Source organism: Capricornis sumatraensis, chromosome 14 (assembly GCF_032405125.1).
Source record: "Capricornis sumatraensis isolate serow.1 chromosome 14, serow.2, whole genome shotgun sequence".
Lineage (NCBI taxonomy): Eukaryota > Metazoa > Chordata > Mammalia > Artiodactyla > Bovidae > Capricornis > Capricornis sumatraensis.
The window spans coordinates 68,376,288-68,393,467 of record NC_091082.1 but is presented as its reverse complement, the minus strand read 5'-3'; the positions used below and the strand labels follow the sequence as shown (position 1 = coordinate 68,393,467).

General features: G+C 39.2%; 1 protein-coding gene across 5 annotated transcripts in view; it reads right to left on the bottom strand.

Moving 5' to 3' along the window:
• Positions 1–13,140: 13,140 nt before the first annotated feature.
• Positions 13,141–17,180, bottom strand: part of TOR1AIP1 (torsin 1A interacting protein 1) — a 43,239-nt gene continuing 39,199 nt past the window's right edge. For all 5 annotated transcript variants that reach the window (XM_068985825.1, XM_068985827.1, XM_068985826.1 and 2 more), the window contains one exon: positions 13,141–15,576. In XM_068985825.1, the coding sequence (XP_068841926.1) occupies positions 14,789–15,576 (788 nt within the window). In that variant the 3' untranslated portion in view covers positions 13,141–14,788. The remainder of the gene's footprint in view (positions 15,577–17,180) is intronic.

The window sequence follows — 17,180 nt, the reverse complement described above, 5'->3', positions numbered from 1 at the left end:
AGTATTTTGTTATCTGAGGCATGACCTCATACTGTCTGAAGAAATGAACTTCACCAGATTGCTGATTAGCCCAGCACCTTACTTCTGAACTTTTCCTGTTCAATTGCTTTTCAGCTTCATTCATTTCTATTTATACTCTTATGCACTTCAGCTTCATTGTGCTGTTTGTGTTGTTTCGAGGAGAGTTGATGCTTTGAGGAAACCATGATTTAAAGTGTTTTATGTTTGGTGTGTTCACTTATGTAAACTCATATGCTTACATTTAAGATTTGAAACAAATCAAAAAGTACTTGAACAACTTTCTAAGTAGAGGAGACAACTATAGCTATGAGAGTTATACGAGCTTTATTTATCTCTCTTATTTCCATTATTTGCATTTTATTTCATAATAAAAGGCAATTTTTAGCACAGATATATAGTCCTTCCTGTACACTCTGTGAACGATTTAAGGCAGATGTTGAGATGGCTATAAATTTTGATGTGTGAGTTCCTTTTCTAGAGAAACAAGATAACATGCTGTAAGGGCAAAAGATTAGCCACTTAGAACCAAATCTGAGCTAAACCTATAGTCCAACCAGCTAACACACATCGATCTCAGGAAAAATGGCAAGAGTAAAGGGGCTCCTTCAGGAATAACCCACATGACTCAAAGAGCAGACTTGCTGATTCAGTAACAATAAAAACTTAGAGGTGAAGACAGAGATAGGAAGTTGGCTGAATTTCCTGAACATGAAAGTATTTCTTTCCCTCGGAGTCTGTCAATCTTGCTTATTCAAGGCTAATAAAAATGTTTCAGAGAAGCAAACCTTTGGTCTTTGGATTCCACCAGCTAACAGAAAATCTAATCCTTTGGGACTGTTTCCAAAGGGAAAGATTTTACTGGAATTTGCCCAGTAAATTTGGGGTGCTGTATTTCAAGCGGCAAGTATGACACCACTCAAACCCAGCTTGACTCATCTGTTGAACAATGGATGGATTATGCACTACAAGAGATAAAGACTCTTTCAGAGGTGACATCAAGCAAAATACTTTGGACTTTACAGAATTTTCAGAAGTCATAACCTTTGCCAAATTTATAGAATGAGCATTGACAGAGAATTAGTTCAACTTACATGTAGTTCAGGCTTTCCAGGTGGCTCACTGGGTAAAGAATGTATCTGCAGTGCAGGAGACACAGTAAATGCAGGCTCCATCCCTGGGTTGGGAGGATCCCCTGGAGGAGGGCCTGGGAACCCACTGCAGTATTCTTCCCTAGAGAACCCCATGGACAGGGGAACTTGGCAGACTACAGCCCATAGGGCCACAGAGTCAAACGCAACTGAACACACACACATGCACATCTAGTTCAACCTGCATTAAGATTTTGGAAATCAGAACCACAGTAGGCCTTAGTTATTAGAAGAGTATTCTTCCTAATTGAGTTTCAAAAAAATTTTTTAAACCAGGTTTTATGTCTATCCTGCTGCTGCTGCCATGTCTCTTCAGTTGTGTCGGACTCTGTGCAACCCCATAGACGGCAGCCATAGATGGCAGCCCACCAGGCTCCCCCATCCCTGAGATTCTCCAGGCAAGAATTCTGGAGTGGGTTAGTGGGTTGCCATTTCCTTCTCCAATGCATGAAGGTGAAACGTGAAAGTGAAGTCTCTCAATTGTGTCCGACTCTTAGTGACCCCATGGACTGCAGCCTACCAGGCTCCTCCATCCATGGGATTTTCCAGGTAAGAGTACTGGAGTGGGTTGCGGTTCCCTTTTCCATTTGTGTTTATAGAGAGGTACAAATTTCATCAGACTGTGAAGTAATCCTACAGGTCATGCATTATATTTTTTCTAACATATCCATTATATGTTACGGTTTGTAAGACATAGTTTTAATATCATTTTCCCTTCTTAAGAAGTAGGTATTATGAGGGGGTAGAATGTAGCATAATGGTTAAAAATGTAGACTCTGGAGTCAGATGATCTGCATTCAAATTTTATCTCTACCAGTTACTAGCAATATAGCTTTGTATCTTTGTTTTCTCATCTATAACAGTGAGATAGTAGTACTATTTACTTCAAATGATTATGAAAATTAAATAAGATACTACAGGGTGGGCCAAAAAGTTCCTTCAGTTTTAAAGTAAAAATAAAACATATATTTTTCATTTCATCAAGAACTATATAGAACAATGTATTGGCCATTTTGTTCTACTACCTTCTGCCATTTTTCAGGAACTTCACAATTTCATTTCCAGATGCCTTTTACAGTTTTTCAGGGAATTGAAATTTTTTCCATCAAGAGAATTTTGTAAATGAAAAAAAAAAAAAAAGGAAATCCAAAGGTGTGATGTCTGGTGAACACGTGGATGAATCAAAATTTCCCAGCCAAGCTGTAACCATTTTTGCCTGGTTGTCAAAGAAACATGCGGTCTTGTGTTATCCTGATCAAAGATTATGTGTTTTCTGTTGACTAAGTCCAGCTGATTTTCATGTACTGCTGCTTTCAGTTGGACTAATTTAGAGCAGCACTATTGGAATTAATTTTTTAGTTTTCTGGAAGAAGCTCATAGTAGAGGACTCCCTTCCTATCCTACCACATATACATCACCACCTTCTTTGGATGAAGGCCAGCCTTTGGTGTGGTTGTTGGTGGTTCATTTTTGCTTGCCCCATGACTTCTTCCATTCCACCTTATTGTACAATATCCCCTTTTCATCGAGTGTCACAATTTGTTTTTTAAAAACTGAACGTTTTTCTTATATTTAAGTAGAGAACTGAATGCAAGAATATGGTCAAGAAGGTTGTTTTTTCTGCTTAACTTATGTGGAACCCAAACACCAAAGTGATTAACATAACCAAGATTTTCAAGGCTTGATTTGGATATTTTGAATATGTCAGCTTCCACCTGAGTGGTGTCTTAATTTGATTGCTATCAACTTCAACTGGTCTTCCTGACCATGCAGCATTCTCAAGCATAAAACTCTGCAAACCACTTTTAACATGATCGATACGGTACAGCACCTTCTCCATACACTGCACAAATCCTTTTTTTTTTTTTGCATTTCAGGTGCGTTTTCACCTTTCTTGAAATAAAACATAATATGCTGAAAATGTCACTTATTCCTTCTATCTTCAATATTAAAATGGCTACATAAAAAATCACCAACTTAGATTTTTTAAAACTGACAATTGTTACAATGCAATCTAACAAAATTCCTTTGAATGAAGTTAAAGGTAACTGTTACTAAAGTCAGCTTATCGAAAAACCTGAATGAAGTTTTTTGCCAACCCAATATATTTACAGTGTCAATCATGGTGTATGCTGCTGCTAAGTCACATCAGTCATGTCGGATTCTGTGTGACCCCATAGACGGCAGCCCACCAGGCTCCTGTCCCTGGGATTCTCCAGGCAAGAATACTGGAGTGGGTTGCCATTTCCTTCTCCAGTGCATGAAAGTGAAAAGTGAAAGTGAAGTCACTCAGTCGTGTCCAACTCTTTGTGACCCCATGAACTGTAGCCTACCAGGCTCCTCCGTCCATGGGATTTCCCAGGCAAGAGTACTGGAGTGGGTTGCCATTGCCTTCTCCAATCATGGTTATGGCACATACTTAATGCTCAGTATACATTAGCTATTATTTGCTCCATTTATGGACTACACTAAGTTTAGAGCATGACACAGGAGGGGGTGTCTCTGAGAAGCAGACTATGAAACAGAATTTAGTATGTGCATGTTTACCAGGGAATGTGCTGGGTATGAATGAACACCTGTGGAAGGGTGAGGAAGGAAGCAGAATATCATGCTACTATACAGCACTATAGCCTCAGCCAAGCTCATGGGGGAGCTCTGGATGCAAATGACCAGTCCAAAATCCATTGTCTTGGGCTGAGAAAGCTAAGTCTATACATATTTTGTCAATCAGCCGTGGGATGTGCACCCCCTCCCTCTCCCCTGGCGTAACCTTGGGTAAAGTGACTCTGCAGCTGAAGCAATCCATGAAGTGGCAGACTGTGAAGTTGTCCATTGGCCACGCTCCCAACATTTGGCACAAAAATTTTTTACTTGTAAGCAGGTCTAGGTGGCACATCTCTGTATTTAACACAGAGTGGTCTGTGCACCACTTGGAAAATAATCTCAACAAACTACATTGCTTGAGTAAAAGTAAAGTCTGTAAGGAGTCAAGGACAGTGAACCTGAATAAGCCAAGGAAATACAAAAGAGCTATCAATAATACGTGTGAGATGGAAAGCTTTCTCCTTTTTCATTATCTCCCAGATTTGGGGGGAGGGTGAATTCTGGTAACTGGAAGCCCTTTGTTTAATGAACATTGCAATGGATTGGGGTTTGTGATGGAGCTGTAAGCTGGAAAGAAGGCCATGTACTTTATGTAATAAGGATCACATAGGAGGTAGCAATAGAAGCCAGCCACAGTGGATGCCACACAGAGGGGAAGAGGAGAATCCTTGGTAAGAATTTAGGTGAATAAAGTGGCTAATGTTGTACGCTTTGATGTGCTCAGCACTTTCTAAGTGCTTTCTATGTGTAACTGACTTAATCCTCACAATACCATTAAGGAAGTAGCTATATTACTTCTCCCTTTTTAGAGATGAGGCAACTGAGGCACAGAGAAGTAATTTGCCAGCGTTACTCATTGAAAAAAGCATGGAACTGGCATTGTAGGGTCTGTGCTCTTAGTCATCCTTTTCCAAGAGTTTCTGTGAAATTACTAATTTTTTTTTTGTCTGTCACACCACATGTCTTGCTGGATCTTAGCTCCCCAACCAGAAATCGAACCTGGGCCACCTCCCCCTTCATCCTGCAGTGAAAGCCTAGTCACTGGACTGCCAAGGAATTCCCAAATGGACTCTTCCTTAGGAATTTCAAGAAGTGCTGTCTGATATCAAAGGCTGAGGGCAGGCAAAAACAAAGCCTCTGTGGTATGCAGGCACAGCTAACAACTCGGTTGCGTGTAGCTATTTCGAAAATGATGAACTGTGAGTCAACACTTCAGGTTTCCAGTTAAAAAACCATGATGTCAATGTGTCCCAATGTGAGTCAACAGGTAGGACTGTGTGATTGTCTCACTCTACTCAGAATTCTTTAGATCCTTGGTGTGTGCAATATTGGATTCCATGAAGCTGAGCAAGAAGGTAAGAAAGAAAATGGCTTAAAGGAAAATCACAAATAAGAATCTACAAAGTTGGCAAACAAATCAATATCAAAGACCCAACCCAATCCAAAAATGAACAGAAGACCTAAATAGACATTTCTCCAAAGAAGACATACAGATGGCCAACGGGCACGTGAAAAGATGCTTAACATCACGAATTGTTAGAGAAATGTAAATAAAAACTACAGTGAGGTATCACCTCGCACCAGTCAGCATGGCCATCATCAAAAAGTCTCAAATAACAAACACTGGAGAGGATGTAGAGGAAAGGCAACCCTCCCACACTGTTGGTAAACTGGTACAGCCACTGTGGAGAACAGTATGGAAGTTCCTTAAAAAACCAAAAATAGAGTTACCATGTGCGTGCATGCTCAGGTGTGTCTGATTCTTTGCAACTCTATGGACTGTAGCCTGCCAAGTTCCTCTTTCCATGGGATTCTCCAGGCAAGAATACTGGAATGGGTTGCCATTTCCTCCTCCAGGGGATCTTCCTGATGCAGAGATTGAACAGGGGTCTCCTGCATTGCCAGGTTCAGTGGTTCTTTACCGCTGAACCACATGTTAAGCCCCAGTTCCACTACTGGGCATATATCAGAAAAGATAAAAATTCTAGTTTGAAAAGACACATATAGTCCAACGTTCAGCACTATTTATAATAGCCAAGACATGGAAACAACCCAAATGTCCACAACAGAGGAATGGATAAAGATGTGGTACATATATATAATAGGATACTACTCAGCCATAAAAAAGAATGAAATATTGCCATTTGCAGAACATGGATGGACCTGGAGATTATCATACAGAGAAAAACAAATATCATGTGATATCACTTATATGTGGAATCTAAAAAAGGATACAAAAACTTATTCACAAAATGGAAACAGATTCACAGATATAGAAAACAAACATGGTTAAAAAAGGGGAAAGGGAGGGAGGAGGGGTAAATGAAAAGTATGGGATACATATCACTATATATGAAATGATAAAAAACAAAAATTTACTGTATAGCACGGGGAACTATATTCAATATCTTGTAATAATCAATAATGGAAAAGAATCAGAAAAAATATATATCTGAATCACTTTGCTGTACATCTGAAACTAACACAATACTGTAAATCAACTATGATTCAATAGAAAAAAAATCTACGAAGTTGGAAAAATACTTTGTATTTTTGAAATACAAAAATTCTTGGAGTTGAAATACTCCAACTGGTATAGAGCTTGAATAAACTGGAGGAAAACATCATATATGTGGTTTTAGAGACTCTCTGCACAGTAGTAAGGATAGATGTTTTAAACACGGACTGCCTGTGTTCAAATCTCTGCTTTAATATTTTTAACTTGGGTATTCTTAAGTATCATTTTAGCTTTTCTGTGCTTCAGTTTCCTGACAATAAAGTTAGGGTAATAGTACCACTTTGCAGGCACACCATGTGAAATGCTGGACTGTATGAAGCACAAGCTGGAATCAAGATTGCAAGGAGAAATATCAATAACCTCAGATATGCAGATGACACCACCCTACTGGCAGAAAGCGATGAGAAACTGAGGAGCCTCTTGATGAAAGTGAAAGAGGAGAGTGAAAAAGGAGGCTTAAAACTCAACATTCCAAAAATGAAGATCACGGCATCTGGTCCCATCACTTCATGGCAGATAAATGGGGGAAAAAATGGAAACAGTGACAGGCTTTATCTTCTTGGGCTCCAAAATCACTGCAGGTTGTGACTGCAGCCATGAAATTAAAAGACGCTTGCTCCTTGGAAGAAAAGCTATGATCAACCTAGACAGCATATTAAAAAGCAGAGATGCTACTTTGCTGACAAAGGTCTGTATAGTCAAAGCTATGGTTTTTCCAGTAGTCATGTATAGGTGTGAGAGTTGGACTATAAAGAAAGTTGAGCACTGAAGAACTGGTGCTTTTGAACTATGGTGTTGGAGAAGACTCTTGCGAGTCCCTTGGACTGCAAGATCAAACCAATCAATCCTAAAGGAAATCAGTCCTGAATATTCATTGGAAGGGCTGATGCTGATGCTGAAGCTGAAGCTCCAATACTTTGGGCACCTGATGCAAAGACCTGACTCATTGGAAAAGACCCTGAAACTGGGAAAGATTGAAGGCAGGAAGAGACGGGGACAACAGAGGATGAGATGGTTGGATGGCATTACTGACTCGATGCACATGAGTTTGAGCAAGCTCCAGGAGTTGGTAATGGACAGAGAAGCCTGACTTGCTGCAGTTCATTGGGTCTCAGAGTCAGACATGACTGAGGGGCTGAACTGAACTGAAATGAACCACCTTGCAGGGTTATTGTGAGAAATCAGTTTATATATACAGGGCTGTTGAAACAGTGTTTGGAGCATTAATAAGCACTCAATAGTTAACAAAAACTAGAATGAGGGACAACTTAATATATATTCAAATACAAAAATCTTGATATAGATATTTTCCCTCTTCATTACAGGCAAGGTAAAAGAAAGTCCATTGAAACTTTGAGATATTGAGAGCACATTAAAAAGAGTTTCTCGTCAAGAAAAGGACATAACAACTATATTTAAATGTTCTCTTATGGGCTATATAGAAAGGAGTGTTTCTCTTCTTGGGTTTAGCCTAAGAATGGTGCTCTCTAAAAGTGAGAAAACAAACTCTTAAAAAAATCAAGTTTGAATCAGGAGTACGTGGTCACTTTCTACCTCACTTGCCCAAGAAACAGACTGAAAACTAAAGAAAGCTCAGTGTGCTTGTGAGGGACTTAGAACAAATTAATAATAGCCATTATACATTAAATTAGTAGCTGGAATTTTTTTTACTGTGCCATTCTTTTTTTCAGCATAGGAAACACTGCTGCTGCTGCTGCTAAGTCACTTCAGTCGTGTCCAACTCTGTGTGACCCCATAGACGGCAGCCCACCAGGCTCCCCCATCCCTGGGATTCTCCAGGCAAGAACACTGGAGTGGGTTGCCCTTTCCTTCTCCAATGCATGAAAGTGGAAAGTGAAAGTGAATTCTTTCAGTCGTGTCCGACTCTTCACAACCCCATGGACTGCAGCCCACCAGGCTCCTCCGTCCATGGGATTTTCTAGGCAAGAGTACTAGAGTGGTTTGCCATTGCCTTCTCCTAGGAAATACCACACAGAAGCAATGGGAAAAAATCAGAACACATTTGTAGCAGGGCTACAAAAAGGACTTGCTTAGGTCAAATTTGTCAGACAGAGCCATGACCAGGACTCAGATTTTAAAACTTCATTGTTGTTTCCACTACCTTTAATTTCCTTTCACTGATTTTTTTTAAAAGGCAAAATGAATAAAAAAGGATACCATCACATTATATGAGGGCTTATAAATTTGAGGATGTATTCAGTTGTCCCTTAACTGTGTTTGCCCATTCCTTGGCCTGACCTCAGAAGACTGTACAACTCTATTCCCAGCCCACAGATCCTATTAAAGGGGTGACCTAGGCATCTATGTTTAATTATACATTCTTTTCAGGGATCACCCCATACACTGGACCAAGCCAATCAGGTTCACTCTCTTGGTGCGTTTAAGCCACAAGGGGGAAGTTGCTGAGGCATAGCAAGCAGGAAGTAGAGAGGCAGAGGGAACGTCCATGAGGTCTCCATGCAGAACAGTCCTCACAGTTCCCATATTTTCCCACCTTGGAGTCTAAGATCTGTATGCTTATAATATCTACCTTACCCCTCCTTTTCTCTTTTGTTGATTAGATAGGATTTTTATTAACAATCAAGTAATGCTTGATTACATGAGTCTCTACTACAAAATGCTAAAAGTCGACAGACAGATATGTAGAGATAAGGATTTAGTCTACCACTGTATACTTAGTATCTGGGGAGAAGACAGATGAGCTAAATAGACTGAAAATATATTTTTAGTAGTACAGCACTTTGAAGAGTCCTCTATGAGGTGTTTTTCTCTGTAATATTACATTCAACCACCAACTCTCTTCTCAAATAGTTTTCTTATCTATCTTCTCTCCACATGAATAGCCATCTCTTATCTAGACTATAATTACCCTCTTAGGCAACATGAAAAGATGTAAGGAAACTTGCTAGCTCTTTTAAGAAAACTTTAATTCAAAAAGATACATGCATACTTATGTACATAGCAGCTACTTACAATAGCCAAGACATGGCGACAACCTAAGTGTCTATCAGCAGCTAAATAGATAAAGAAGATGTGTGTATACACATATATTAAGAAGAACAAAATAATGCCACTTGCAGGATACTGCAAACAAGGGTAGACCTAGAATTATACTGAATGAAGTAAGTCAGAAAGAGAAATAGAGGGCCTCCCTGGCAGCTCAATGGTAAAGAATCCACCTGCCAGTGTAGGAGACGTGGGTTTAATTCCCGACCCAGAAGATCCCATATACTGTGGAGCAACTAAGCCCATGTGCCACAACTACTGAGTCTGTGCTCTAGAGTTCCGGAGCCACAACTACTCAGCCTACCAGCCCTAGAGCCTGGGCTCCCCACAAAAGAAGCCACTGCAATGTAAAGCCCACACGCTGCAACTAAAGAGTAGCCTCTGCTCACCATAACTAGAGAAAAGCCTGCTCAGCAACAAAGACCCAGCACAGCCAAAAATAAATAAAAATTAAACTGTATAGAAAAAAGAGGAATACAAATACCGTGTTATCACTTATACGTGGAATTTAAAGTGACACAAATGAATATATCCACATTACAGAAACACATTTACAGAGAACTGACTTGTGGCAGCCAGTGGGGGAGGAATGGTATGGAAGGGAAGGACTGGGAGTTTGAGATTAGCACATAAAAACATTATATATAGGATGGATAAACAACAAGGTCCTACTGTATAACTACAGGGAACTATATTTAATATCCTATAATATACCATAATAAAAATAACATGAAAAAGACTATATACATACCTAACTGAATCACTTTACTGTAGAGCAGAAATTAACACAATATTATAAATCTAATTTCATTGCAAATACAATTTTTTAAAAAAGAGATATAAAAACATCCACTTCTGCTTCATTGACTATGGTAAAGCCTTTGACTGTGGATCACAACAAACTGGAAAATCCTTAAGAGATAGGAATACCAAACCACCTTACCTGCCTCCTTAGAAACCTATATGCAGGTCAAGAAGCAACAGTTAGAACCAGGCATGGAACTGACTGGTTCCAAACTGGGAAAGGAGTATGTCAAGGCTGTATATTGTCACCCTGACTATTTAATTTATATATGCAGAGTCAGTCAGTCAGTTCAGTCGCTCAGTCGTGTCCGACTCTTTGCGACCCCATCAATTGCAGCACGCCAGGCCTTCCTGTCCATCACCAACTCCCGGAGTTCACTCAAACTCATGTCCATCGAGTCAGTGATGCCATCCAGCCATCTCATCCTGTGTCATCCCCTTCTCCTTCTGCCCCCAATCCCTCCCAGCATCAGAGTCTTTTCCAATGAGTCAACTCTTCACATGAGGTGGCCAAAGTACTGGAGTTTCAGCTTTAGCATCATTCCTTCCAAAGAACACCCAGGACTGATCTCCTTTACAATGGACTGGTTGGATCTCCTTGCAGTCCAAGGGACTCTCAAGAGTCTTCTCCAATATGCAGAGTACATCATGCAAAATGGTGGGCTGGATGAAGCACAAGATGGAATCAAGATTTCTGGGAGAAATATCAATAACCTTAGATATATAGATGACACCATCCTACTGGCAGAAAGTGAAGAGGAACTAAAAAGCCTCTTGATGAAGGTGAAGGAGGATTGTGAAAAAACTGGCTTAAAACTCAACATTCAAAAAACTAAGATCATGGGATCGGGTATCATTACTTCATAGCAAATAGATGAGGAAACAATGGAAATAATGACAGGCTTTATTTTCTTGGGCTCCAAAATCACTGCTGTTGGAGACTGCAGTCATGAAATTAAAGGATACTTGCTCCTTGGAAGAAAAGCTATGATCAACCTAGACAGCATATTAAAAAGCAGAGACACTACTTTGCTGACAAAGGTCTGTATAGTCAAAGCTATGGTTTTTCAGTAGTCATGTATGGATGTGAGAGTTGGACCATAAAGAAAGTTGAGCACTGAAGAATTGGTGCTTTTGAACTGTGGTTTTGGAGAAGACTCTTGCAAGTCCCTTGGACTGCAAGATCAAACCAGTCAATCCTAAAGGAAATCAGTGCGGAATATTCATTGGAAGGGCTGATGCTGAAGCTGAAGCTCCAAGATTTTGGCTACCTGATTCCAGTTGGAGAAGAGCCAACTCATTGGAAAAGGTCTTGATGCGGGAAACACTGAAGGCAGGAGAAGGGGACGACAGAGGTCGAGATGGTTGGATGCCATTGCCGACTCAATGTACATGAATTTGAGCAAACTCAAGGAGATGGTGAAGGACAGGGAAGTCTGGCGTGCTGTAGTCCTTGGAATCGCAGTCAGATGTGACTGAGCGACTAGACAACAAATATGGTAGTGGGAATGCGCTAAATGTGGTGTCAGGAGTAATACAGGGTGAACAAGAGCATAAAGAGGCACCTGCACCAGTATTCCATAGTAGGGACTTAAGGTTTCAGCGAATTTCTGCCTAAAAAATAACGGCTTCAGAACAAGTAAGAATTAGCAGAGCATAATTAGCAGAGACGAGAGAGAAGGCAAGATATATGAATATTTCGGAAGTGTTCAAGAGTATGCAAAAAGACTACAATTTGCAAATTGCCAAAGCTTTCTCCTGTTTATCCTCAGACGACAGGTTATATTTCCCCTACCATCCAAAAGAACCTGAAAGCCCAACAGGACTTCTCTGAATCTAGGCCAAAGACAGGCATAAAGCAGGAGTTTCCTCTTTTTCTAAGGCAATGGCAAACAATGGAAGACTTCTCAGTTTGGTTTCCCAAACTCAGACTTACACTTTCATCTCAGGTTCTTAAGGTCAGTAAAAATCTTCATAAGATTTTACTCTGTGGCCTTGATAAGGACAATGTAGAAAAGTCCACTATTTTTTTTTTTTGCAGTCAATGAGAAATGCTTCTTCATACTGTGAACATCAAGCCCACTTTCTGATGATCTAAGATCAGAGGTAAATTTGGCTTTACAGCTTCAGTTTAGGTATTAACTATGCAAATTCTAAGTTACAAATTATAATTTCTTAGAGACTCTAAGTTTCTAAATTCTCTTCATAGAATGAAAATCAGGTTTACTTCCAGTTTTAGAGGATGAGAGATTAAGAAAACTTTTTAACAAGTAATATATGAAAGTCATTAAAAGACGGGAAGGAAATTATGTTTACAGAAATCTGTAAGGTCAGCATTGCACTGTGGTTTTCCCTGGGCCCATGTAGTCACCCAAAGTCACAATGGCCTAATTTCTAGAGGCTCAAGTTCCTATTATCAAGCCAATGATTTATTACAATTTCCTCTTCAAAAGTATTATGGTAACATGAACAAAACAATGTTTCAGGCATCAACGATCTAAAATATGGATGTTCTTGAGCACACATTTTTAGTGAGGGCAACAAAATCTTACCCTTCATGTGTATAAAGCATAAAAATATGTATATGATTCACAGTCTGTATGAAGTATTAAAATTTCATGGGGGTAGATGATTAGGGGGGAAAAAAAAACCCTAAAAAGGTTCCTTAGGCAGGTGAGAATGGAAAAATTGAGAAACATGTGTAGATTTTTACCAAGTGAGGAATACTTCCAATTCAACTTTCGTGATAGGTCAAAATCCCCAGATGAAACAGAAAACCACAGTGATTGTATTTTCTACCAACGTACTTGTGAGGAGCTCCAGTTTTCTCTTTGCCCTTTATTTCTCCAAGCAGAACTCACTAAAATTGTTTAAGTGTAAAGAAAACCCTAGGAATTTTTTAAAAGGTATACGAGTCATTAAACTTACAACACAAGAGTACAAACCAAAAAAGTAAATTTATTTAAATTACTAAAATAGCTTTTAAAGTCATTTACAGATTAGCTGCTACAATTATTTTTCCTGATATAAGTAATATTATTTTAAAATTTTGGTCAATGAAACAGTTAATAAAAACATCTGTTTCTCCATATAATACATATATGTATAAAATAAGCCTTTTCAAAAATTCTTGTTTTAGAATCCTCTATAAATCAAGAATATCTGACTTCTGACAGTGTCAGGAACAGATTATAACAAGGAGTATAAACTTACGAATACTGGTAGTCCTAGTGGGAAGAAATAAGACCATATTCTACCATCAGTTATGGGATCCTCAAAAGGTAAATGAAGAAGCCACTGACAGGCTTTAGTATTCTAAAAGCAATATTGCCATTTAAAGGTTTGTAGACAATAAAAAAATAAAGCTGATCCAGAATGTTAAGATTTTAAGAAAACCAAAGCTGTTGACAGATGAGAAAGCTGTTAAGTGATGCAAAGTTAAAACTGAAATACTATGGTACAGTTATGTACAGCAGTACATCTTAACATCCTTCATATATAGTAAACTTCACTTTCTTTTTGGCTTGAGGCACTCAACAGAATTTATCACGTGCATAGTAAATCTTTATACTTGTTACAAGAGTGTCATTAAAGGACGTAGACTGCAACAAATGGACATGCAGAAAATCAAAGCCCTCTTTAGTCACTGAGGAGAGGTGGTTGACAAAGCGGTTTACCAATTTCTGACATTATCTTTCTTAACAAAATTTTCAGGATATGAACAAAATAAACTGCCTGAATTTGCCTGTTCTTAAGCGCCAAGTGAGCAAATATACTAAACCTTATCATATACATGCTTCAGAATCCTAGGGAGGAGTAAAAATTTCTTCAAGGAAAATAAAAGTCCCAACAGAATTCACTGAGAATGGAGTTCATATAGCTATGTTTGATGAACCCCAGGTGACAGTGACTTTTTTTTTAAAATTTCTGAGTGTGCATGGGGTGGCTTGCAGAAACTTAGCTCCCCAACCAAGGATGGAACCCAGGCCCTTGGCAGTGAGAACATGGAGTCCCACCCACTAGACAATCAAGGAATTCCCCAAGTGACTTATTTTAATATTTCATCTTGAAGACTTTTCCTCCCCTTTCCTTCTCCATTCCACAACTTTTCCCTGGTCTCCTTTTCCCTGTCCTCCAAAATTAAAGAAAAAAAGAAAGAAACACCCAAACAAACACTCAGATGGCCCTTCATTATTTTTGTTCCTATAAGGAGAAGCTGACTAAGGAATTCACATCTAAATGATGAAAAAAGAGAACAAAACAGGAAAGCCCACAGTTGCGCTCAGGGAGCTATCTTCCTAATAACAAACTCTGTGAAAAAAAAACCAAGTTAAAACATTAGGGAGGATTTATAGGAAGGAGCCAAATCCCTCCCACTGGTCATACCACAGGAATAATGATTCACTCCAGAATTTAAGTAGATCCTCTATGGGACTGTATATAATTTATAGTCTGTAGATATCATTAACAGATCTCAGTGGGAAATGAGTCTCTCAGGTAACAGATAATTAGGCTGAATAAACAATACAGATGTTCCATGTTTACCTAAGAACCTAACCTCCTTTAAAAAGAAACCAGGTCTTTCAAAAAGAGCTGAGTGCTGTCTGGTTAGAAAGTTTGAAAAAATTCTCAGCACTTGAGACGTAATTTTCTCTTCCATCTTCCTTTAAAAGCAGATGCCCCTTTTCAGGTCATTTTCAGGTTGTACAGGCAGGACTAAGTGAGAAATACGGCTCCAGAGCCCACTCAGTTTGTCTGGGTCCATATGCTTGTAGGAGCTGGGTGTGTCAGAGTTGGTGAACTTGACTTTGAGGAAATCTCTCACTTTTTCTTCAATTTCCTTGAGGCCCAGATTGGTTCCAAGTGTCTCCTCCTCCAACAAGACGGTCAGGACTAAGGCTACATCTTTGAAGGCTGCACTTTCGTGGTCACAATACTTGTAGAAGATCAAAGTAGAGTCTGCAGGCAGTGACTCAAAGCGGTGGACCACAGCTGCATTCTGGCCATTTCTGAACCCAGTGCTCAGCTCCTGATCTACTTCTTCTTTGACAGTATCACTGTCTCGAGCAGCTTTGCCGGCCCCATCAATCCGGATGGCAGGAACACTACGGAAGGAGGAGTAGGCATCAGCGATCTGTTCGCTCAGACACCTGAGTGCTTCTTCAGCATCTCGGGCGGCAGTGAGCAGCAAAATCGCAGGCTGAGGCCGAGGTTGGGAACCATTGAGATGTTTTTCCAGTAATGTTTGGCTCCTTTTCCACAGCTTCTCATCTTGACCTTGGTACTTATTCATCAGTTGTTTCATCTGGTTCTGGAACTCTTGAACAGCAGTGGTTTCTGCTTCAGGAGGATGAGTGTACCAAAAACTCCCAATGAGAAGAGCGGCTATCACAACGAGGGGCCAATACCACTTTGTCTTGACAGAAGATGCACTTCTGGGTTGCCCAGTCATTTCTGCTCAGGAAAAAAAAAATGACACACACAAATATTATTTTCTTAGATTCAAGAGCAAGTGACTTTTAAAGCCCACATTAATGTTTACAAACATTAGCTAAGAGAGGGAGGAATTTAAAGAAGGGAGCTGATAATTTACTTTCTTAAAGAAACAATTTAACACATGTGTTTTAAGTTATGTATTTACTTATGTATGAGTATGCATATGTCTCTTCAATATCAAAATGATAGGAAGTCTCAGAGGAAAAGGAGAATTTAAGTATTTGAAATGGCATATGCAAATCAGAAAGAATATAATTTATAACGCAGAGCTATCATTACTACTGCTAATATTTGGGAGGTAAACAATATTAGAAGACACTTTACAAAATAGTTTTAAATTTAGAAACTAACATGGATTATTCTCCAAGGTGAAATGTTTAAGTATAAAAAGGGATAAACAAAAGGATGCATTATAAATGAAATCTTCCATGTAACTGCACTGATGCCTATCTTTTGTGGCATGCAGTTGTTAATATTGGCAAAATTTCGTTTGTAACTCACTCCTAATTATTATTGGCAATGATATCAGTTTATATTTACCTAGTGCTTTGCAGATGCAGTTTATAAAGCATTTTCTCATATACCGTATCATTTAACCTTTTAAATATGACAGCAATAATATTTTTACTTTCTATTTATGGACCCTGTAGACCAACAGATCTCAAAGTACGGCTGGTAGGCTATCTCAAGATCTCCTCAAGGGGATCTTTGAGGTTAAAGCTGTTCTCCTAACACTAAGATCTTATTCACCTTTTCCCCACCATATTGATATCTGCACCAATGGTGTAAAAAGCTGTGGTAAGAAAAACAACTGCTGCTTTAGATGAATCACAGGGCAGTGGCACCAAACTATACTGCTGTGTTACAACAATTGTATGGCAGCAATCAGGTCCCTGAAGTCTGAGCACGCCTTGCCTATGTCAGCTTCTTTCCTCATGACCTTGTCACAGGCGGGATTCCTCACACTGGCTTCCGGCACTATACTAGGAATGTCTTTGTATTCTTCACAGCCATGTATTCAAGGTTATCAATTTCATCTAAGAACATCCTTCATGAAGCATTTAAAGCTATTTACCTTATTAAAACTCAATCCTTGAGTATAACATTCTATGTGAAGAAATGGGAGGTATATATAAAGCACTTTGTGCAACTGAGTTGTGAGCTGAACTAGTGCTTTTTTTCAAAGAATTTTTACTGGAAAGGACAAGTGATAAACTATGGCTGGTCACACTTCGTATTTGGGAGATGTTTTCTTGAAAAGGAACAATGTGAGCCTCTTGCTTTCAAGGAAACTGACAATCTTTGTTCCCAGTGATAAAATTCAAGGTTTCAAGTGAAAACTAGAGTTGCAGGATATCTGCCATCATGAATTTAACAGCTCCCAATACTTAAGACTTCTTTGTCTTGAGACTAGTGGTGATCCTAACAAATGTGATCTTTTTATATCGTATTAAAAACATGTCAGCATTTGGAAGATCTATATAACTTAGTGAACCAACCTTTTCCAAATGACCAGTGTATGATATTCAAAGTACAAGAAAGACCAATGGGTTTTAACAGAA